Source organism: Centropristis striata, chromosome 20 (genome assembly GCF_030273125.1).
Source record: "Centropristis striata isolate RG_2023a ecotype Rhode Island chromosome 20, C.striata_1.0, whole genome shotgun sequence".
Taxonomy (NCBI): Eukaryota; Metazoa; Chordata; class Actinopteri; order Perciformes; family Serranidae; genus Centropristis; species Centropristis striata.
The window spans coordinates 20,830,490-20,846,440 of NC_081536.1; the positions used below are offsets into that span (position 1 = coordinate 20,830,490).

The 15,951-nt window shown below is 37.8% G+C and overlaps 1 protein-coding gene across 1 annotated transcript; it reads right to left on the reverse strand.

Annotated features, from left to right (window-relative positions):
• Positions 1 to 10,697: 10,697 nt before the first annotated feature.
• On the reverse strand, positions 10,698 to 14,695 carry LOC131993676 (monocarboxylate transporter 12-B-like). Its single transcript, XM_059359669.1, has 7 exons — positions 14,599 to 14,695; positions 14,275 to 14,418; positions 13,511 to 13,606; positions 13,144 to 13,300; positions 11,906 to 12,667; positions 11,575 to 11,834; positions 10,698 to 11,217 (listed from the first exon to the last, which is right to left on the reverse strand). The coding sequence occupies exons 1-7, from the start codon at positions 14,690 to 14,692 to the stop codon at positions 11,030 to 11,032; spliced, it is 1,701 nt and encodes a 566-aa protein (XP_059215652.1). The 5' UTR covers positions 14,693 to 14,695; the 3' UTR covers positions 10,698 to 11,029.
• Between the last annotated feature and the right edge of the window lie 1,256 nt (positions 14,696 to 15,951).

Consider the following 15,951-nt stretch of genomic DNA (forward strand, 5'->3'; position numbering starts at 1 on the left):
TTTTACCGGGACTAAAGTTTCTATGGACTTTCCAACTGTCTGTTTAGGGCTGTTGGTGCCAGGCACCAATTTCTATTGGTGTAAGCATTTTTGACTTCCGTGTTACCTTTTTTGGGCACTAAGACTTCCTGTGTTTTGTATTTCTGGATGAGAAAAAAAAAAAAATCACACTTTTAATTATTATAACCTTCAAAAACATCCTTTTACAAGTCTTTCAATACATTTCAAGATTTTACCTTACTTTACTCTGACATTACTTCTGTCTTTAGTCTGGTCGTTAAAGTGATTGCTCATTGCATCTCAGGTTACATCTCTCATTTGTAACACAAACATTTAGCTCAACACAAGTCAAGGATGATCATTACCGCTTTTTGTCTTATTAACAAACACTCTATTGGATTAAATGCAAACATTGTCTTATAGTATTTTCTCACAACAAAAGCTAAGCACCTCATGAGCTGCTAGCATGTCTCTAGTCAAAACATTTTTAGCTAAGCAGAATTCACATACCATTTGACAGGACATGGACGTTGAACATTATCACTCCCATCAAGTCTCGTTCACTATCGCTTTTGCGGCGTTAACAGAGGAAATGGGATAAGCACACAACACTAGCGTGTCGGCTGTCAGATTGGATCTTAATGACCTCAGCCTCTCTCTCTCTCTCTCTCTCTCTCTCTCTCTCTCTCTCTCTCTCTCTCTCTCTCTCTCTCTCTCTCTGAGAACCATTCACAAAGCAGAAACACAACTTTTCATGGACCTTGTTTTGATGAGAATATTTTAAGCCTTCCCATAGAGATCTGGTGTTTTCCGTGATAAGCAAAGTGTGTCCTTGTGGTGCCCTCATGACTGCTTTTATTAAGATGTACTGAGTTAACTTAATTACAACATTATATCTCAATGTATGTTGTGAACCGTCGCCACCAAACAGGCCCGCTGAATCTCCTGCCTGTCTTCAATGCGAGAAAAATCTGATTTGTCCGCATTGGGAGTGGTCCCTTAATGCATTCTGGTTACAGCAGTCGACAAAGGTCGCTTTCAAATAACAAGTGGAGCTGGGAAGCCTTGTGACTGAGCGTGAGGACTGTTCTGCTACACTTGAGGACAGAGCATCCAGTTCAAGATCAGACTTAGAAGCTGTCGCTGCTTGCACTCTTTAAAACTCTCAACAACTTTTGAATTAGTAAGTCATGGACCGCTTGCATCAGCACTAGATTCATTTCTTATCACTAATCAGCCAAAAGAAAGACCATGTTAATGGCATTTTAAGGGAAAAAAATAGGTAGTGTGTTTAGTAACAACAAGTAAATAAACATTAACTGTTAGAGATTCAAAATGTATCATTTGAATCATTTGCCATCAGAGGTGGAAAAAGTATTCAGATCTTTTACTTCAGGAAAAGAACTGATACCACACTGTGAGATGACTCCTTTACAAGTAAACGTCCTGCATTCAAAACCTACTAAAGTTAAAGTACAAAAAGTAGGAGTAGCATCAAAATGTACTAAGTATCAAAAGTAAAAGTACTCATAATGCAGAATAGCCTCACTCAGATTGTTTTATTCACTACAGTCCAAATATATTATTTATTTATTTTATTTATCATTAATATATTATTGTATTATTATTATAATTGATGCGTTTATGTAAGCAATGTTTTAATTTTCTAAGATAGGGCTCATTTTAACTTCTTTATATAATGTTATGAGGTTAAAACAAAAGTGGTGAAATAGAAGTATAAAGTTACATAAAATGGAAATACTAAAGTAAAGTACTAAAAGTACAATACTTGAGTAAATGTACTTAGTTACATTCCACCACTGTTTGCCATGCATGCTGAAGTCAAACATTGTGTGTTTCTTCCACTTTCCAAAATCGAAATTTCATATTTAATTTTGAAATTCTCAGTTTTATCAAATCTCAACTTTGACAAAATGTTTTATTCAAAAGAATGGTAAATGGACCTTCACTTATATAGCGATTTTCAAGTCGCTTTGCGACCACTCAAAGCGCTTTACACTACAGACTGCGCTCATTCACCCGTTCACACATTCATACTGGTGGCAGAGGCTACCCTAAACCGTGCCACCTGCAACCATTGGGAATTTATTCACACACTGATGAACGCAGCATCAGGAACAATTTGGGGTTCAGTATCTTGCTCAAGGATACTTTGACATGTAAGCTGCCATGGTCAGGGATCAAACCACCAACCCTCCGATTGGGGGCAACCCCCTCTACCAACTGAGCCACAGCCGCCCCGAAGAAGACAACCGCACAACTCCAATTAAATCTTTTCCTTTTTGATTGTATAATTATTTTTACATTGAACACAGACTCCACAGCCACAGAGTTTTGTGGCAGAAATCAGCACATTGTTAGTGTGCCATCCTCTTTTTAGGTTTACTGGAACACTGCTATTTAAGGTTGACCCGTTGGCATGTTGGGAAGTGGCATGCCAAATGTTCACACATGAATTAAGATTACTCAGAAAAAGTATTAAAATAGAATAAATAAAGAGGGAGTTTTCCCTCGTGAGACAGTTATAAAAAACACATGTATAATAGATATTATATGTGTTATGAATATGAATATGCAACATAACATGAGGACTAAATAGGTTTCTACTTATAAATAAGGTCAAGCAGTTCAGTCCTGGGAAGCCGTTTGCTGATCTTTTTATCAGCTCAGCCATTTGATGCTAAATATAGCAAATCTAATTGCCTGTTTATCTGAAATATTTATCTGGAAGCTGGGGCGGCCAAGTACTGAGGGTTAGTCCAGGTAAAGAATAAAATTAAATATGTGAAAACTCACTGACAAATGCTGACAGTCTTACTGAAACCTGATTAAGATATAATATTCTTTTATACACCTGCTGAAGTGTCTGAGTCAGTGGCTTTCCAAATCTCAAAAGAAACAAGGGGTTTGTTTACAATTACCAACAATGAATATATATTTTGCTGGTTTCTCTGTTTGTTTGTTTTTACCTTAGTTTCAAATGTGCACCCTGAAGTGTGTGTGAGATTGTTTTGATTGACTACTGTTACCTGCTAAAGATGACAACAAGAGATGTGGCCAGATGAATCAGGATCAGTTTCAAATGAATCTGGTGTTCTTTAATCATCACCTTCTCCTGGACAGAGGACTTAAGGAAAAGGGACAAGAGAAAGAAACAGATTTTTTTAATGCCACCGAAACACAGTTCCTTAGCATGTAAAGAATTGGACCAGCTCTTATCATGACTTCTGCTGAAAAACTTCTTGGCCATTCCATTTAGTTAGGAAAAAAGACCACAACTCATGTATACCAGAGGTAGCACACGGCTGTCTGTATCTCTCTGAAGTTAACAGTAGACTGCAGTGCACAGAAACTTAAGAGAGAAAATATTATTCGAAGTCTGTGAGGGAAGGGTGACATCACTGAGTACATTGGCTGAAACCAAACACGACTGAACCTGTTTAGTACAAAGGTTATTATGCCAACTGCAGTCGATTTGGCAGGTTTTAGTGATCCAGCTATGGTGTGATTGTTTGTACCCATCAAATCAAACCCCTGGGGGAATACTCTAAGCTTATAAACACAGAAATTGCAACAATATGACCATCCTGCACTGTCATGTACTGTTAGAGTAAACACGACAGCTGAAATACTACAAAACAACAATTGATTTATGCATGAGAGAGAGAAAAAAAGACAGCAAGATTTCATGAGGGAAAATACATTATCTGGTTGCATGTGGAAGTGTCTACATGTGTCCTTTTCATCTGTGCAGCCCTCAGGAGTATCTTGTGTTTTGTAGGTTGTTTGTCTTCCCACAGAGAAGTGTGTGTGAGTGATGTGGTGACACACACACACACACACACACACACACACACACACACACACACACACACACACACGCACACACACATTATGCACCTGGCTGCAGCATGACAGAAGTTTATCAGCGAGTGAATCTAGTGTAAACCAACAACGCAGGTGTCTTGTGTGTGTGAGATCACGTTTCCTGGCTGACATCAGTAGTGCTGTTCTGTAGTTTAAGAGTCTCTGTGCTTGAAGTAGCAAAAATGTATTGATTTAAAGGGGGCAAATTAAGAATAACATTTCCAGGGCTTTTGCACATACATTTGACAAGTCAGTTTTTGTAGGTTGCCTGGATCACAAAACATGAGATCCAATGAACCATTGAACCATCTTGTAAGCCAATCAGAGTATATTAAGACAGGCAGTATGAGTATTTTTTTTTTTACTTAAAGCATGTAAATATTCTAGTCGAAAGCCAAAATACAAGTATGAACCTAAAAATTTGCGCATGTCCCCTTTTCATCAAAATTAAAATTGCTGTTATAATGTGGCTTTGAAAGTACAGTATCATGTTAAGACGTTCATTAACAGTAAATCATCATGTGCAGTCCCTCCGTAAAAGTGTAGCTACAGCGAATGTTAATTTCTGGAGGCCAATAATCATGTTTAGACTTCTCTCCAGAGAGAGAAGTAGATGAGACAGTGTATCTCACATTACACAACATGACACCATCACAAAGCAAAGGACAAACTAAGTGTGATCTGACATATGAAATCAACAGTTTTAACTTTTCTTCGTGCCTGTGTGAAAAATTTAAAATACAAGGTTTTAGAAAAAAATCTGGCAGAAATAATTCTCTTTGCACCATTGAAGAATGTATACAAGCACATGGTGGCCATGTGCTCTCCTCCAACATCACCCTAGCTTTGCCTCCCCCATGTGGATGAGCCGTCTATAACTGAGTCAGAGTGAACCCAGGATGCTGATGTATGCATGCTTACCGGCAGAGATTGTTTATACACTGTATGGTCGCATGTTTTGTTTGTGTCAGATTGGGACAGAAAGAAAGAGACAAATAGTAATAAGATGATGATGATGATGATGATGATGATGAAGAAAATATCATATTTTCATTAATACCTGTGTGAAATCTGCTTAAATGCATTTTTGTGTGTCTTAGGGTTTGACATCAATAAATTAATTCAAACTTGAACATCAGACAGACAGAAAAAAGTGGGTCTTTTGTAATCTGTGAGCTTGTCATTACAGAAGCAGGGGAAGTCCTTTTACTGTGTTTTTTTTTCTATGTTCGGGGATGCCAACCTCAGAGGAAACCCCTCCTCCGCCTGCCTCCCACGCATCCACCTACACAGTGGAAACTCATGTCTGAAAAACACACACACAAGCACACTCACATCTGCAGTTTTTGATCAAGGAAGTTGTCTGTGGAGGCTTTGAGGTGATGTCACGCACCTTCTGACGGCCATATTGGATGTCATGCACTCGGTGGAATTAAACAGCAGGTCTAAACATCATCTAACAAACTCCACCATCTCACCAGAAAAGAACACGGCAATGAAATAGAGGTTTTCACATGGAGGTGATTGTAAGTTACTCTGGACAGAACAATTGGATGACTAAATTCACCAACAGTCATATTGCATCAGCTCATTGAACTATGTTGTCATATCCACCAAGGAGATCATGTTGTTTGGTTCGGTTTGTTGGTTGGTTGGTTTGTCAGCAGGATTGCGGAAAGGCCTGATTTTCATGAAACTTGATAGGAGGATCTTGTATGAGCCAAGGAAGAACCCCTTAAGTCTTGGAATGGATTCTAATCACAGCCTGGATACAAAATGTTTCACTTTCATCAACACCATAAAACAGAGGGTGCATGCCTCCGCCAAAACCAGACACTGAGTGACCTTCTTGTTGTAAATGCATCAGATTTGTACAGTAGATATGTGCTACAATCCATTGTCCATAACTGGTGGAATATCCAAATTGCAGGTAGGCACAATTTGTTAAAGGCAGTTCATTCAGAATTAAGAATTACGTTGCTACAACGATGATCTGATCTAAAAAAAAAAATGTTATCTACAGAGTTCAGGAAAAATCTTTGTTTGGCAAAATGTAATGAAAATTAAGAAAAGCAAAATTGATCATTCCCGACAATATTGTAAATCATACAGAAATTGCAATATCAGTAAAATGTAATTGCAATAGGATATTTTTTTCCAAATATTGCAGCCCTAGTTTATGGCTAATTGTTTCCCAGTTTAACAATGTATTTGTGCTAACAGTTCCCTGCGGAGGGTTATTTGCTGATGGGGCACTGTGACCCAATTGCTCCAGATCAGTTTTGGATTTCCAGCTAGTGTTAAAAACAAAATTGTTTACTGAAACTACAACTACCTTATCTGATTTCTCACTTTCACAAGTAACATCACTGAGTGCATCTACAGACAAACATCAACAAGCTTTTTCAACCTTGTTCTAGACCGGCTGTTACCGATCCTTTCTCACATCATGTCATCCACTGAAAGTTTATGAGCCCACCATAAATGTGGGTACTGGTACAAAGAGATTTTTGACATAACAACGCAGCAGGCAGTGAAATTAAAATACTGTTGCATCCTCCATTTGTGTTAACTAATATATAGATATTGACTGGTGAACTTCTTGTTTCATTTTTATCTGAAAATATAGATATTCCTACACAATATAAACTTTTTTATTGTTTTTGCCCTGCACAAGACCCTTTTTGACAAAGGATGTTTTGAAGAACTGAAAGTGACTTAATTTCTGCTTGACACGCACACTGCTGTGGTGTGATGACTCATTTTGAGTTAATACAAATGTCATAAAGATAAAAAGCAAACCTAAGATGTCAATAAAGAACAGTATATTCACAAAATTTGAGAGTGTAGGTATTATGATGCAGTAAAAACTAATCCAAAACTCAGAGAGCCTCAGAGAACTGTGTGACAAGTACACGTGACACATTTTAGGATGCAGAGAAAACACGCAACAGTGGTTGCAGCAGCGGAACAATGCAGGGCTCCCCGTGTGGGGGCAGATGCTCTCAGAACGGGATGTTCTTTGGTGCGTGCACACACACACACACACACACAATCGCATACGCACACACACACACACGCAGTCATGCACGCACACACACATGCACACACACACACACACACACACACACATGCACACACAATACACAAATGCTTATACAAACATTAGCACACAGATGCATCACAGTCAATTAGTAAAACAACACACACATACGCACACATACACAGTTCTATATGCAAACATAAACCCCACATAGAAAAGATGAACTCACTACAGAAAAAATACTTGTGTGGATACCTTTACCAGTAAGTCAGAGGAAAATGTACCTTTTCACACACTTTATAACTGAGCTTTTAGTTATTAATCAAAAAGATCCAATTTTACACCAATTTTCCAGCACTTTTGTTGATTCCTAGCAAAATCTCGACAATTTGTAATAACGTTAGCCTTCCTTATTATTATGGAATTTTAAGTGTCCATATCACCATTACTATTATAGTTGTATTGGGGAAACTAAAATCAAGATGTAGAAATGTTTGATTTAATTGTGCAGCCCAATTATACAATCACAGTTTACATATATCTGAAACCAGCATAGACAAAGTAAAGTCTGTGGATTATTTTTAGTATATTTAATTTGTTTTGACACTTTCTTTGTGCATTTTAAACATTGTTTTTGTCTTGTAGTTTTGGTTTCATCAAGCATCATTTACACTTCCTTACAGTCCAGTAGGTGTCAGACCATTTGTGCTGGATAAACTTCAAGTGTTTTTTTTTTAATGTATGAAACCAACAGACTGACAAACTGTGTACTATTTATTTACTGAACCCAGAGCAGATAGAGCAGCACATATGAGTCTACTACCCTCTAGTGGCTGATAACACCTACTTCATCCTGTTGTGCCTTTATGGCAACTGTAGCTTGAGTAGTGGTACCCAGTCTGCCATCTGGAGTGTATGAGGGTGACTAGCATGGTGTGGAACATTTGGGAGAGGTCAAGGCAAGGCATCTGAAGAAACATTGGTAGATCCAAAACATACACACACATGCACATATGCATTACATTTCTCAGCTACAGCTGACATTTCAGATGAGGTAACAACACTCCAAGCAATGCAGTAACGGGTAGGCCACATGGTTCCTTGAACCTAGGATTTAGTAAACTATCAATAGATATACTGGAGGTGGTTGACTTGGTGGCATTTTCTGTTCTCTGTTTTTAGTAAACAAACTCTGCCCAAATCTACATTACAATTTTTTATTTTATTTTATTTATTTATTTTACAAATGCTCAGCATGAACCTATTACATTCAGCAATCTGCAGGCTAAATGTATACACTGTAGAGTTGTTTCATAAAGATATAGATAATTATTTGATGGTTGATCAACCATGGAAGGATATGTCTTTTCCTGTATGACTAATGAATGCTGGTACTACATGGTTGATCTGGAAACATCACAACACTGCTGCTTGAATTATCTTGATGAGACATCATGTCCACTTCATCTGGCCTAAAGCCAACAGGAAACGAAATGAAACCAGAATGCAAAGTACATTTCTAAAATATGTTGATGGTGAGATAAATACACAAGATTATTCCAGAAAACAAGAAAAACATACTTTAAAAAACTACTTAAAATGTATTTTCTTAAGCTGATAAATAACAGATCATTACTTAGAAGCTTATTTGTCAGAACCTCTATCAGGCATAGTGGTGTATGTGTAAAATAATCGACAAAAGTCTCCTGCCAACCTTTGCAACTCTCCACATGATGTGATTGCCCTTCATGGAGTTGCTCCTTCAGGAAGTCAATGCAGAGTGTTGATGCCAGACTACTGTGACACAGAAGAACGCAACACTACAAGCAGCTGCTGAGTTTCATTAACCTTCTTCTAAATATATTTAAAACTTAATGTAGAGCACTTAAAGTATATAGTAGCTCAAATAAATTTGAAATAGGTTCTACATAGGTCACATTAAAGTAAGTGTAATGTTACTATGAAATTTTACTGAAGTTAATGTACTTTGTTCTTTACCAGAACTGCTTGAGTGAGGACATTTTGGGAATGACAGTTTGGCTGGGCTTTAGTTGTTCAAAAGGTTGTCTGATGGTTAGTAGTGGAAAAGTATCCAGATCCTTTACTTCAGTAAAAGTACTAACACCACACTGTGAAATTACTCCACTACAAGTGGTCATATGTTTCTCATGTTAATCTATACCTGAAAAATAACTAGTAACTAAAGCTATCAGCTAAATGTAGTAATATTTGCCAAAATGTCATAGAGTAGAAGAATAGAGTTACAGATTATGGAAATACTCAAGTAAAGTACTGGTTATCAGTAATGGTAGTAGTAAAGTAATGGTTAGGTCTGTGACCATTTATACCATGGGTCTCAAACTCGCGGCCCATGGGCCAATTGGGGCCCTAGTGACGATATTTTGTGGCCCCCACCTTGATATGAAAGTTTAATGTGAGTTTTTTATGAATGGCACTTTACTGTGTTGTGTGGAAGGTCCCTTTAATTACTTTTTTTTGGTAATTTTGTGTCTTTTTTAATTTTGTGTATTTTTTAATAATGTTGGATCTTTTTTGATAATTTTGTGTCTTTTTTAGTAATTTTGTGTCTTTTTAAAAATAATTTTGTGTCTTTTTTGGTAATTCTGTGTATTTTTTTGGTCATTTTGTGTCTTTTTTAAATCATTTTGTGTCTTTTTTGGTAATTCTGTATCTTTTGGGTCATTTTGTGTGTTTTTTTAAATAATTTTGTGTTTTTTTTGTCATTTTGTGTCTTTTTTTAAGTGCGCATGCGCAAGACGCAGCGACCCGCACATCTTTTATGTTAAATCTCGACCTGAAAAGTAAGAAAAAAAAGTAAATAAGTAAAAAGTACAGTGGTGGAAGAAGTATTCAGATCCTTTACTTCAGTAAAAGTACTAATACCACACTGTGAAATGACTCCACACTGCTCATTTTAACGACCTAATAAACTTTTAAGTGGTTTAATTTATAAAAATGGGTAATAATTTTAAATGTATCATGTTTTTCATTTTAAATCTTGACCTGAAAAGTAACTAAAGCTGTCAGCTAAATGTAGAGGAGTAAAAAGTACAATATTTGCCTCAAAATGTAGTGGAGTAGAAGTATAAAGTTACATCAAATGTACATAAAAGTACCTCAAAATTTTACTTTAAGTCCAGTACTTGAGTAAATGTACATAGTTACTTTCCACCATTGCTACCTGCCTCTTCTAACTTATACATATCAGTTAAGAGTCCTCCTTCAGACACTGTATGAGGATTAAAGGGATAGTTTGTGCATTATTATACAAAACTTTTATTAGTACAATTATTGTCAATGCCCTCCTGATGCCCTTTAAGGTTTTATTGATCGGCCCCTAGGTGGCACTGTGATGGCAGTCTAATTTCATATTTGGTACCGTGGCCACACTATAACACTTAAGGCAATGAAATTCAAAGGGGTGGTATAGACTGGCCCCTGTAACGCACACACCCCGACGGCAGCATGCCCCGACACACGTGTACTGCGAGGGCCCGTTCAGTACTGCTTGCAGTCAAGTTTTTCCTGAATCCTTGCAAGACGTGAAGGGTTAAGTATATTGTTTTAGTATTGTTGTTTTATGAACGCGATTTTGCAAACAAATAAGCGAATACATAAAAAAAGTATCTTTGGCTAAAGGGCTATCTTCTACTCCTGTATTTATTTTACTACTAGTAAAATTAAAACAGACCTTTCAAAACACACAACCACATAAAACACACAGACACAATTAATTGAATATGAATTTTCTTTATTTAACAAAGCTATCATATTTACGTTCTTGTCAAGTGTCATGATCAGCCCAAGTGAATGTTTTAAGTGAATGTTTTTTTATATGGTTGTCATAATCACAGAGGGGTGATGGTCACTGTAAGAAACCACACATTCTTTACAAATGGCTTAAATATGAGCACCAATCCAGTTTGTAACTAATACTATAAGATCTTGTTGTGTCCCAGTCACAGGGACTTGAGGTCCAATTAGCAGTGTATGATGCACACCAAAATATCACCTGAACATACCAGCAGTGGTAAGATGCACATCCGTGCAATTGGAGGAGCAGCATCTTGATTAGTGTCATATGATGCTCTGCTGAGCTGCAGCAGCAGTGTGACTGGGACTTGAGCATGCAGCTGAGTTAGACTTGGACCTCCTGAAGTGTCTGACCAACATGGCAGCTGCTAGGACCACAGAGCTACACATGAAGGAAGCCCCGCTGAGAAAGAAGGTTGCTGCGTAGTTTCCGGTCATGTCTACTAACCAACCTGGAGACACAGAGACAGGGAGGAAATATGTTAGACCTCTGTGGAAAATTAATCCACAAGCAACTACAAAAACTTATAAAAACTGACTGGTTGTGTTATTTCACAGTTTGTGGGGTAACAGGCTCTCCAAATGTGAATTATTTCATGATATTTATCCTTTAAACAATGAAAAACGAATTGGGCCTGAATACACTTTTTTAAAGTACAGCATCCACAGTGTCAGCTCGGAAAAATTCCCGCAAATAAAAATGATAATAAATTGTATTTATCTAGCATCTTTCATACATGAAAAGTCAGCTGTAAGTATGTATAATGACTCTTGCTTTATGGGAAACCTTCTTAATTCATGACACTTACCTCCTATTGGTGGGCTAATCAGGTAGGGGATGGCATGCAGGAAGTAGACCACACCCAAAGCGGAGGTCAGGTAGGTGGAGCCGACGATATCAGAGGTCACCACTGGGATGAGTGCCACATACGCCCCGTCAAAGTACCCGTAGAGTGCAGAAAATGTGGCCAAGAGGGAGAAGGAGTGAAGGAGGTGGACAAACATGCAGCAGAGGCCCTCCATGCCTATCGCCAACATGTAGCTCAGCAAGCGATACCTCTTCAGACACCTACAGGGAAGGAAATCTGTCAGTATTGGTCTTTAAATAAATATCTGCTATGCAACAACACATCTACTTACTCTCTGTCCGTGAGCCATCCAAAGGTGATGTTGCCCACAATGGCGCTGACTCCAAATATGGACATAAGTAAGGCAGCCTGCTGGTGCTCCAGTCCCACGCTGAGGGCGTAAGGGACCAGGTAAACTACTGGAGCGCTGCAGCCATAAGCCAGAAACAGGAAGGACACAGACAGAAACACAAAGTCTGGTATCATGAGAAAACCAATCCCCTCCCTTGACTTGAGACGAAACCAGCGTCCTCTGGTTGAAGTCTCAGTGCTCACTAAAGGCTCAGGAGGAGGGCTTTGATCTAAGTGATAGTCATCTATTGGTTTGGCTTCTGTGAGTCCTGAGTCTTCTATCTTAGCGTCCACGTTAGCTGCCTTGTTGTGGAAGTTCTTGCTTTCGACCATTTCCAAGTCCTCGTTTGTGCTACCATTTTCTAGTCTAGGATCTGAGAGTTTGATCTCCTCTAGCATTTCTGTTAGCTTGTTGCTAAATAATATGCACTCAGATATCTTCAGCTCTTTTAAATTTGAATCAGGCAGGCACGAATTTGGTAGCAGCACTATATTCCCCCGGCCCAGTTTGTTGTTTTCAAGGTCAGAGTTTTTAAGTGCTCCATTGGCTATGAGCATCCTTTGAGTATCCATTAAGTTGTTCAGTTCCAGCTGCTTTTCCTCCACTAGACTGCATTCAGCAGGCGCTTCCTCAGTGTCTTTGGAATCCAGCACTGTTGTCATGCAGTCTTCCTCCACATGTGCCATGTTGTTCTCCCATATCCTTTAGATGGAATAGAAAAGAATAGAAGAAAAAATATTGTAAAATATCCAGGAATTGGTTTCTTGTAGTTCTTGAAGGAGTAGTTTAACTGGTTGCTTGTCATTTTTTTTGTTTTGTTTTTTTAAGTTCGTATGTGTATTGAACAAACAATATACAATAAGGTCATTACTGAGCTAAAAAAAAAAAATGTATAAAAAATGTATTTTGCAAAATGCAAAACCTTCTGTTGTTCTAAGAATGTGCTGGTCTTTTTCTACTTTTTAAATTGTAATATAATTGTTTTGGGATTTTTTATTTAAAAAAAATGCAATTCTGTGGTTTTATGAACGAAATACTTAATCAAATTATTATAATAATATTAAAAATATATTAAATAGCAGGACTGATAAATTAAGCGATACACAATATAAAAAAAGTCTGTCTGTAGATAGACTTCTCAGATTAGAAGCACAGCAGCATAAGAGCTGAGGGCTCACCTTTTACTTCTTGTTGGTTCCAGCGGCCTCATCAGAGCACCACAGACACACAGGTTGGAAACAAACCCTCCCAGGATGAGCAGAGCTCCTCTCCAGGAATAATGTTCTATCAGCAGCTGGACTGCAGGAGCCATGATGAAGGTCCCGATGCCAATCCCTGAAGAGCAGGGGAAATTGAATTTGATGGGATGAAAAGAGGCAAAGAGAGAAGAGGAAAAGCCTGAGCAGAGGGACTTAAAAACAGACTTGAGAAAAGTACAGAAGTGTGTGTAGTGAGAAGGAAATGAGCGGAGTAGAAGAGAGGAGGTGGGAAAGTGAGGTATGCATGACAAGAAACAAAGCAACAGATAAATAAAGATGTAACTACCAGACATTGCGATGCCATAGGCCAGAGCTTTCCTCTCATTGAAGTACCTCCCCACCATCGCTATAGATGGTGTGTAAGTGAGAGCGTAGCCAAGACCTGTAGAGGATGGATATGTTGCCAAATCTAAACAGTTGTTTGGATGTCAAAGGATATGACACCCTGATACACCCTGCAATACATGTATTACATTACAATATATAACATTCACTTGGCAGAAATAAACAACACACAATAAGTGCAATTAACCTTCACAGTAACATGAAATATCAGAAATGTTATATTTTAAAAATGTGTAATATAAATTTGATTAATATTCTCACATTGTCAGACCCTTATATGAATAGGGTTAGATTTAAAATTGGAGTTAGTTAGAGTAGAGGGGGTTAGAGTTCTATAGGAAAATGTAATAAAAACACAAAAAATACTTTTGATACTCTGATGGTTGAAGTTGAAGGTGTAATACCAAAGATTTTGAGGCATTTGTACATAAATAAAATTTACATTCCCAGCTGTTGAAATGCATATTGAGGTTCAGCTCAGTGTCTCAGCCAGGCCCATCCCTGACACCTCCACTACCTTTGATTGTGGATGTGTAAGAGGTGAGGGTCAGTTCAGACATGCAACTGTTCATTTTTTAAACTACAGCACTAGCCAGATGTGTTGCATGTTTCTCATGCTAAGCCACCCAATGTTTCTCTGTCTGTCCTCCATCCTTGTGTTGTGCAGAGTGGCCTGGTATAATGGGATTTGAGGTGCTCGTGTACCTGTTAGGATGCCCAAGGAGATGTACAGATATTCCAGACTGGTAGCAAAGGAGCTGAGGACCAGACCAGAAGCAGACAGAAGACCTCCCAGGATCACTGTAAATCTGCAGGAGAATCGGTTTGTAAGGAAACCACCGAGAGGAGCTGCAAACACAGATTGCATGGATTATTTCACTGACTGATAGTTGAGCAGTACCATATATATTCATCCATTGGAAATCATATAATTACATGTGGGTGTAACAACTTTACAGAGGGGATTATTTTACAAAAATTTGCACTTAATTTGAGGACACATTTTATTGCACTCCAGTTTTGTCTTACCACAGAGCATGGTGGTGGAGTCGATCAGACTGTGGATCCAGGCGGTGGTGGCATAATCCTTCTCAAAGTGCAGCTGGAACTCCACAAAGAACATGGAAACACATCTGGATAGAGAGACAGAGGGAGGTTGGATTTAGTCGCCTAATGGCTTATTGATAAATGTGTATTAAACTTTCCTCTATGGTTCACTCATGAGGCACAAAAGTTAACATATAATATTTTTTTTTAAACTTTTATATTTGCTGTTGGAATGCTGTCACTGTCTGGAGTGTCTTTCTCCTCTGCCACATAAAACAAGGTAAGTATCTCAACTTCATTAAGAGAAAAACAACTCTGTTTGTTTTCTTTTATGTTCAGTGAACTTTACTCTTTCAGTTTAAAAACTGCATTATCATTTTAATCATAAGCCAGGTCATGACGACCTCATTGTTGAGAAGAAGCTAATAAAAAGCCAAATTGTTATCGGACGATAGTCATTGATAGTCATTTGGGCCAATCAGTGGTGTAAGAAGTAATGCCGCAATGTAAAATTTCTCCACTACAAGTAAAAGTCCTGCGTTCAAAACTTACTCAAGTAAAAGTACAAAAGTATTAGCATAAAAACTTACTTAAAGTATTGAAATTAAAAGTACTTGTTATGCAGAAGGCACCCACTTAGATTGTTTTATATATTCCAAATATATTGTTGGATGATTATCATTGATGCATTATGTAAGCATAAAAGCATTACATCCTTAACATACTGGTATGTGGTTTAATTTAAACAAATGTCACTTGAATGTCACTTGAATCACTTAACTGCCATGTTTTTATGTTAATTAATTAAATCTTGACCTGAAAAGTAACTAAAGCTGTCAGCTGAATGTAGTAGAGTAAAAAGTACAATATTTGCCTCAAAATGCAGTGATGTAGAAGTATAAAGCTACATAAAATGGAAATACTCAAGTAAAATACAGGTACCTCAAAATTGTACTTAGGTACAGTACTTGAGTAAATTAACTTACTTACTTTCCACCACTGGGGCCAATGCATTTATATTCTTTTCACATTGACTTTTTAGCTGCATGCAACCAAAGCCTGCTCAAATTTTTTTGGCTAACACAACTAGGATTACAAAGTCCTACAAAAGCTTCCAAAGCTCAAATCGTTGAATGCAGATATATTTATAGAGATTATATCAGAGCTGATAAACTGATCAGTGAGGTGTTTATCAGTTTATGTCTGTCATTCATATCAACAAATCTGTCCTCCATAACCCCTTTTTTATCACTCAAATTGTCCACCATGCAACGTCAGAGGGAATTCATAGGTGTCAAGGCATCCAACCAGATCAGATCAGACCTCTATAAAAGT